The sequence below is a fragment of the Nicotiana tomentosiformis genome, chromosome 2, assembly GCF_000390325.3.
Source record: "Nicotiana tomentosiformis chromosome 2, ASM39032v3, whole genome shotgun sequence".
NCBI classification, from domain to species: domain Eukaryota; kingdom Viridiplantae; phylum Streptophyta; class Magnoliopsida; order Solanales; family Solanaceae; genus Nicotiana; species Nicotiana tomentosiformis.
This window is the reverse complement of record NC_090813.1, coordinates 27677010-27684510: the sequence shown is the minus strand read 5'-3', so window position 1 is coordinate 27684510 and position 7501 is coordinate 27677010. Positions and strand designations below refer to the sequence as shown.

At 35.0% G+C, this 7501-nt stretch overlaps 1 protein-coding gene across 1 annotated transcript; it reads right to left on the bottom strand.

Moving 5' to 3' along the window:
• Window positions 1-378: 378 nt before the first annotated feature.
• On the bottom strand, window positions 379-6861 carry LOC104087899 (vacuolar protein-sorting-associated protein 37 homolog 1-like). The gene is made up of 7 exons (XM_009592472.4): window positions 6637-6861; window positions 4815-5039; window positions 3802-3889; window positions 3106-3145; window positions 2970-3016; window positions 2726-2846; window positions 379-917 (listed from the first exon to the last, which is right to left on the bottom strand). The coding sequence occupies exons 1-7, from the start codon at window positions 6648-6650 to the stop codon at window positions 754-756; spliced, it is 699 nt and encodes a 232-aa protein (XP_009590767.1). The 5' UTR covers window positions 6651-6861; the 3' UTR covers window positions 379-753.
• Window positions 6862-7501: the final 640 nt, after the last annotated feature.

The following is a 7501-nucleotide window of genomic DNA, read 5'->3' as shown; positions in this document are numbered from 1 at the left end:
TTCAGATTGAAGGTAAGCTTATAAATGTGTTATATATGTGCACCATGATAATTGAAGGTGTTAGAACAAGACTAGCTAGACTTAAAATCAAATGAAACAGGTTGTGTGGGAAGACATGCAGTCTCTCAAAATTCATGTTAACTTTGATAAAAACATTAGAAATGAAAATAGTGGGCGATATGAAGCAATTGGGTTTAAACTAGTCATGACTGTACATTTACATGAAGTATTTGCTAGAACTAGAAATACTTCTAATCAGTTTAGAGAGGTGTATACTGTATACAATCAGAAGTGAGGGTGAAGGTGAAGGTGGGGGAGAAATGCGAGTTGTCATATCATTTCTCTAATCCATGGAACATTGTTCACTGGTAAAGGTGGTAAAAACGAAAAGGCATGCACCTTCAGTAGTAACTTTCATAAGAATCAAAACGAGTAACAATCCATGGTTAAAAATGCAATTGTAACAACAAATTTCATGCCTCTGAACTGAGGTGAACATTAAGCCATATCTCTTCCTCTTTCCCTACAAGGATAATTCAGCCAGATGAGGCCTGAGGAATTGGCATACAAAAGCCCGTCTGTGTGCGCAAGGATGATAAGTGACTGATATTTCAACAACAATTAGTTCAATTTGTCCCTGTAGAAAGTTGCAGTGAACCTGAAGTTGATCCCAAAATTACATCTGGAGAATATTTACACTCTATGGTTTCAGTAACGAGCTGCCAAAGCTATAATATCCATACATCAAATCATTCAAGTAGCAAAAGATGACTTAGCAGCAAGATGTGTGAGGGAACGTCTGTGGTAACTGCATCCCAGTTTTTTGTACTTCTGCACAAATGTTGTAAGATCAATTTCTCGATCAAGAAGCTGGCCAAGCATTGTTTCAGATTCCTCCTCTGTTTTCTTCATGGCATCTGTATCAATAGCAACATCAGTTAGCAGTCTTCTTTTTCTGGCAAGTCTGATTTTTCAGCTATCTAATCCCATTAAAAATCCATGCTTAATCATCTCTCCAAAATTCCAAGGGCAATTTCAATTTTGTATCTCAAAAATGGTATTAATTACAAAAAATTTAGTCAAAAGAAAAAATGACATGATCACTGAATAACCGGAGATCCTTAATTACTATAATCCAGCTTTTTATTCACATAATCATTTAGGAAGTTGTGTGGTGGAAAAGAGGCATCTAATAGACACTTCAAATTGGAAATTCTTGGTTGATCTACAAATCAATCCCTTTCCCCAACACTTACCCCCAACATAACACCACCACCGAGAACAAAGTAACAATGTGAAACTAAATTGAGCATAAGCTATTAAGCTAAAATTCCTGATCTTACATATAGTTGCTCACATTACATGGAACTTCTGCAAGAAGTGAGGAAAAGTTTCATTGCCAAATTAAAACCCAATAATCTTAAGATGATCCTTAATACATCTGAGTGTTATATAGGGTGTTCGTATCTACCCATCCTTTTCCAGGTGATGTCAGCTTGAGCATGCAAAAGAATGTTAGCAATTTTGAACTATATCAAAAAGAATGTTAGCAATTTTGATTCAGTCACCCTTCACTAGCAGCTTAAATCATCACTGATAGGACAATTTAGGTCTCTAAACCGCCATCGCAAAAATTTCAAAGCTATTTGGAGCTGGCAAATGTAGGCCCATTTTAACAGTTGAAGTGCTTTGCCCAAAAAGAAAGAAAAAAGAGTTGAACTGAGCTCCTGATGAAGAACGGATAGCATTGAGGTGTAGAAAAGGAAGAAAAAAAAGTTGAAAAAAACAAAAGTTGAACCAAGCAGAATACTCGGACACAATCTGATGATAACATTCATATGGATGGAATTTCATTAGGACATAATGAAATTTTTTGTAGAGTGTACTAATCTAAAAAGTATTTGAATATTGGAGTAGAGCGAAAACTGATCGAGAGAAACTAATGTTTTTGCAAGAAGTTGAGGAAAATAAGCATATCGTCAAAGTAGATCAAGAGGACACCAATGAAGAATGCACCTTAAAAGTTAAGCATTATGAATAGTAATAATGCATTAGTGACATATACTGCTCTTGTTTGTGCATATTGTTATAATCCAATTTGGATATTTCTTTTTTATAAAGGTGGTGTTCGGGCCAGCTTGCGCACACCTCGACCTGCTATCTCCCACCAGACACCAGTTAAAACTTTGTCTACCAAGGCTTAGACAGATAGGAAAAATTACCTAGTGTTTCTTGTCTCTCCAGAGATTTTAACCCTGATCTCCCATGATTCTTTGTTTTAATTAAAGATAAAGACTGGCATATGAAGCGGTTATGAAGAAATACAAAACGTACTTGCACTTGAATTATGACCATTCTGTGGAGCTCTAGCATAAAGCCCTAGAGGATTTGAAGAACATTACGCAATTTCAGATATATCATGCAACATAACCAAGTCAACAAAGCACTCTCTATGTCAAGCTCTACTCTCTATGTTAAGCTCTTACTATGTCTAGACCTGAAAAGTTTCTTTCGACCAGTCTAATTTAAATGCTGACTTGACTCCTACTGGGCTGTTCTCACTCAACGTGTTGAAGTGAAAGCCTCATGAGAATAGTACCCTAAAAGTTTTCTATAGCCCTGTTAATCTAAGAGTAGTTCAAATCATTTTACCCATGCAAAAAGAATAACTAAGAATCTAAAAGAAGGAAAAAAGTATACAAGTTTATGTGCTTCCACTGTTTACCTTGTAGGTGATGGAGGAGTGATAAAGGGGAGTACAACTTCAGAAGCTCTTCTTTTCTCCTTTCTAGCTCATGCAGCTTTTCTTGAGCAGCAGCCAATTCAGTTGTGCGGATGATTCTACACTGTAAACAAAATAATGGAGGGTACATGGAAGAAATTTCCACTATCAGTGCTTTGATGCTGAAAGGTTCAAAATGCTTTTGAAAAAGAAGTCAATACCCTAGAAACAATGTGAAGTATCTGACCTGATTCCTGAGCTCCATTATCCGAGGTTCTTTTTCTAAATTCTCCCCTATATAAAAGAGTTCACCATAAAACTATTTACAATACTAGTCGATAAAGCATTATGTACAATAAGGCAAAGAGCAATCTATAACTTACTAGCAAGCTGCATAGTTTCATTCCGAAGCTCGTCCTTGACCTGATCAGATATGGGGAAAACAGCAAGAGTAACATGTTACCACAAAAATCAACACAGAGCAGGAATAAAACATTACGCCATGGTCAATGTGACTATAACTGATAAAAAAGTTGTCTTCCCTTGATATTACCTTGCTAACAGGCATAAGACATGAGGATACATAATCCATCACATGCATTAAGTGTATAAGAAGAAGAGCAGAGCATACGAGGGTAGAAAGTTCAATCTAGTTCATTTTGGCAAGGGAAGAAAAGGAAGCAAGAACACGGTCATTGAGCTATGAATGTGCAAGTATTATGATAGTTGATTTGTATGAGGTGGGGTTACCAAAAAAGCAATAAAGTGCAGTGTTATGAATAAGATTGTAAGCAACTTGAATTGCTTCAATACATTATGGCATCATGAAGGTAAAATCCCACACAGACAGAACAGCTAAATTCAGTCATCTCACACGTAAAACTTGATTCCTTACTACCAGAAATAGAACCTCACTCGATTTTTCATTCAATTTGATATATGTGTAATTTGGTGGAGCAAAATACCTTATTTGAGAAAATGAGAATGTATCAGATCCATCACTTATGCTTAACAATCAAAGTGAACAAGGTATAGCAAGAAACACAGAGCAGAAAGAAACAAACAATTATACTACTTACTTTACTCTGAGTTTTGACAGCCTCAAGTGAAAGTAAAAAGTTGCGATAAGCATCAGCGTCGGAAAGAAGCTTCCGTAGCTCATCAACACTGAATAAATTAACAAGAACGCATATAGAAAATCAGAAAGTACAATTGCAAAGAAGAATGAGGAAAAATGCTAAGCCTTTCACTTAATTGTTTAATCACCGAAAAATATAAAGACTTCATCTTTCTTTATCAGGAAAAAAAATTCTCTTTTTTTCTTTTCCAATCCCAAGTACAAAAATTGGATGATCAAGTCATGAAATATTTGCTGACTTTCATCTGCTGGCAGAAGATACTGTAAAGTCAAAATCATATTTCACAGATAAAACTTACTAATACTAACTTATACTCAAAACATGCACGAATGGTGCATTAAGGATGCCACTAAATGCTCCTTCTACATGCTTTCTCGGATACTAATGATACAACTAAAATATATATGCTCTTTCATGTACCAGAGAGATGTCTCTGACTGTGAAGCGAACCATGAGGATCTATTTTAGATAGAAAACATATATCTTGATTAACGCATTTCCTATCAGCCAGCCTCTCTGCTACCAAATGACAAAATCTGTACTAAGGCACAGATGTTCCCAATGCACTCCAGTTCATTGCACAAATTGGTGCTTCTTAATGCTCCATAAGATAAGAAAACAAAACTCTTTTATGAAAGAGCATTCATCAACACTCAAAAAGGTTGATTCCTAAAGCATACTTGTATCACCACCACTATAGAGTTTTCAGGATTTTTATTCACACTAATATATTGGAAACACCAAAATATATTGATTTTCATTTCTAGATGGTAACATTAAGCTAGTCTTGATAACCAGATAGGAAATGCAGAGAGAATCTTTGTTACAAATCCAAGCAAGTTCAGAACCTAATTCCTGTAGAAAGAAAGACTGCAAGAACTGTATTGCTAGAATGTAATCAATTATCCTTGCTTTATAAGTGTAATTGCTTTCCCATATCAACTAACATTTACCTCTTAGCTTTTAAAGCAGCAATGATGCCAGAAGCCTCTGCTGGAGAAACATGGGACACAGAGCTTGGCCTGTTTGTTGGCCTGTGCACATTAAAGCTGCCAGACGAGCTTGAACTCGGGGTTGCAGGGCGGGAAGAACTTGGTGAACTGACTACAGATGGTGAATACATTGAACCATTATTAGCTTCCTGAGGATGTAGCTGAGCTTGTTGCTCTTCGGAACCCCTGTTAACATGTACAATAAAGACACAAAGTGAGAATGGGTACAGAGGACTCATGTAGTCGACACCAACTAATTTACGATTGAGGGGCATAATTGATTGATTGAGATATGTATGCCAGTCTTAAGCAAAACTAGATTAGAAGTTAATGTTGTATATTCTACTCAGTGTTTTAAAAGACGTGAGCGTAAGGCGAGGCGTTTTACATATGCTTCAGCGAGGCGTAAGCCCCGAGGCACGGGACGTAAGCCCCATGGGTATTTAATTTTTAATATTTTATAAAATAATATAATTACAGTAAATATTTATAAATAGGTAAAATTGCATAAAAATTGAAGAAAACTATAAATATGTGAAATATATATATATATATATATATATATATATATATATATATAGATGTGCTTCATCCCCATAAAAAACAAGTCAAAACAATATATTATACGCTACTTACAAGCACAAGTAACCTGAGTCGAAAAGAATAAAGTTTTCTTCGTGGAGGAACAAAAAGAATGACTAACCTGCAATTTGAACTTTGAACTTGCTGCTATGAATGAGAATGAAGTTCTCTTTGTATTTGTAAAAAAAATTGAATATTCATTGCTTTTGGGAGATATTAGCAGAATACCGGACAAGATAAAGAATTGGGAAATGCCATAAATTAGGGCTTCAATCAATAAAAAAGGTCTTGACTTTTAAATTTAATACATTTCAGTTCCTTTTTAAAATTTTGAGTAATTATAAACAGACTTTTGAGAATTTGGGTATTATATGAAGGTATTCAATAAATTTTGTTTTAATTTGAAAAAGTCTCTAGGGCTTACGCCTCACTACAAAAATGCGCCCCGAACGCCCAGGCGTACGCCCCGAATTGCTGGGTGTACGCCTCTTGAGACTTTCGCCCCACACCATCGCCTCGGGGCATTTTTGGTGCGTCTCGCCCCAAGGCTCGCCCCAAAAACGCCTTTTAAAACATTGATTCTACTTACAGTACGTGATGCCACGGTAGCACTTAAATCAAAACAAGCTATGCTATAATCGTTGGCGGAGCCACAGCCAATGAAGGGGTTCAATTGAATTCCCTTCGTTAGAAAATTGGAATGCGCAAATAGGCCAAAAACAATTTTTCCTTATATGTATACTTTTGAATCCCTTTGACTTACTATAGCTTGCAAGTTTTGAAATTTTTGAATCCCTTTGTTAATATTCCTGCTCAGCCACTAGCTATAATCACACATCCAATTGAAATTACATGGATATCAGCGGTGATCCAACAATAGGTTCGCGGGTTGGGTAGAACCTAGTGTATCAAGGCCAAACGCAATATACATGTGCGGAAATTAAGTATAGATAGAGTTAGATATACTTTCGTGACACTCTCTGTCTCTCTCTACTCAAAACCCACGGCGTCTAAATCCTGGATCTACCTTAACAATACGGAATAGCAAATTTAGCGCAGATTCTTTGAAATTAACCAAAAAATAGCAAAAAATGAAAAAGAAAACGAAAAACAAACGAACAATTCAACTACGAAACGTGATCATCAGATTGAGAAGTGAAAAAGGAATAAAAATCCGTAAATATGAGAGTAATAATATTACCAGAATCTGAACATATGAGACGTATAACGCGAGCTATGCCTTTGATGATCGGATTACAAAACGCTGTTACCTTTCAATTGACTGGTTTCCAGATTTCGAAGAAAGAAAGAGCTTCTCAATTTCGTTTCTATTTTCTGTTATTGTTTTTTATTTCTTTCCCTTTTTTTGTACTCCCTTGGTTTAATTATTTTATAATCCGGTATCAATGGTCCCTTATGGTTTGGGAGTAATAGCGTGTTTGGCCAAGAAGTTTTTTCTTGGCTAAAAGTAAATTTTTTTTTGTTAAAAGTTTTGTTTTTCAAAGTTAAAGTTGTTTGTCGAAACTTTTTGAGGAAAAAAGTGTTTTGAGTAGAATGAGTTTCTGAGGAAAAAAAAAATTGTTTCTACCCATTTTTTTGAAAAATACTTTTGAAAAAAATACACTTAGAAACACTTTTTAAAAACTTGGTCAAATACTAATTATTACTCAAAAATGCTTTTCAAATTAATTAGCCAAACACAAATTAATTTTCACCAAAAGTATTTTTTCGAAAAGCAATATTGGAAATCCAAATATCAAAATAAGCAGATTTTAGAAGTTTGGTCAAACAAGCTATAAATTCAAAATGGTCCCTTAAATATATATATATTTTTTTTATTAACCAGATACTTAATTAATTAACAAAAATAATTACATGGGTGGCGCCACAACGGAGCTGTCCAGTTGAACAGTATTGTTTTAACCAGATTCTTTAAGTTAAAAGTGCGTACTTTTATTCTCGATCAAATATTTAATAAATATGATTGTTAAATTTCAGTGACAAAAATATTTAACTTAAAATCACTTTAGATGTGTATTTTCGCAGTTTCTGTTAGTTTTGGTCTA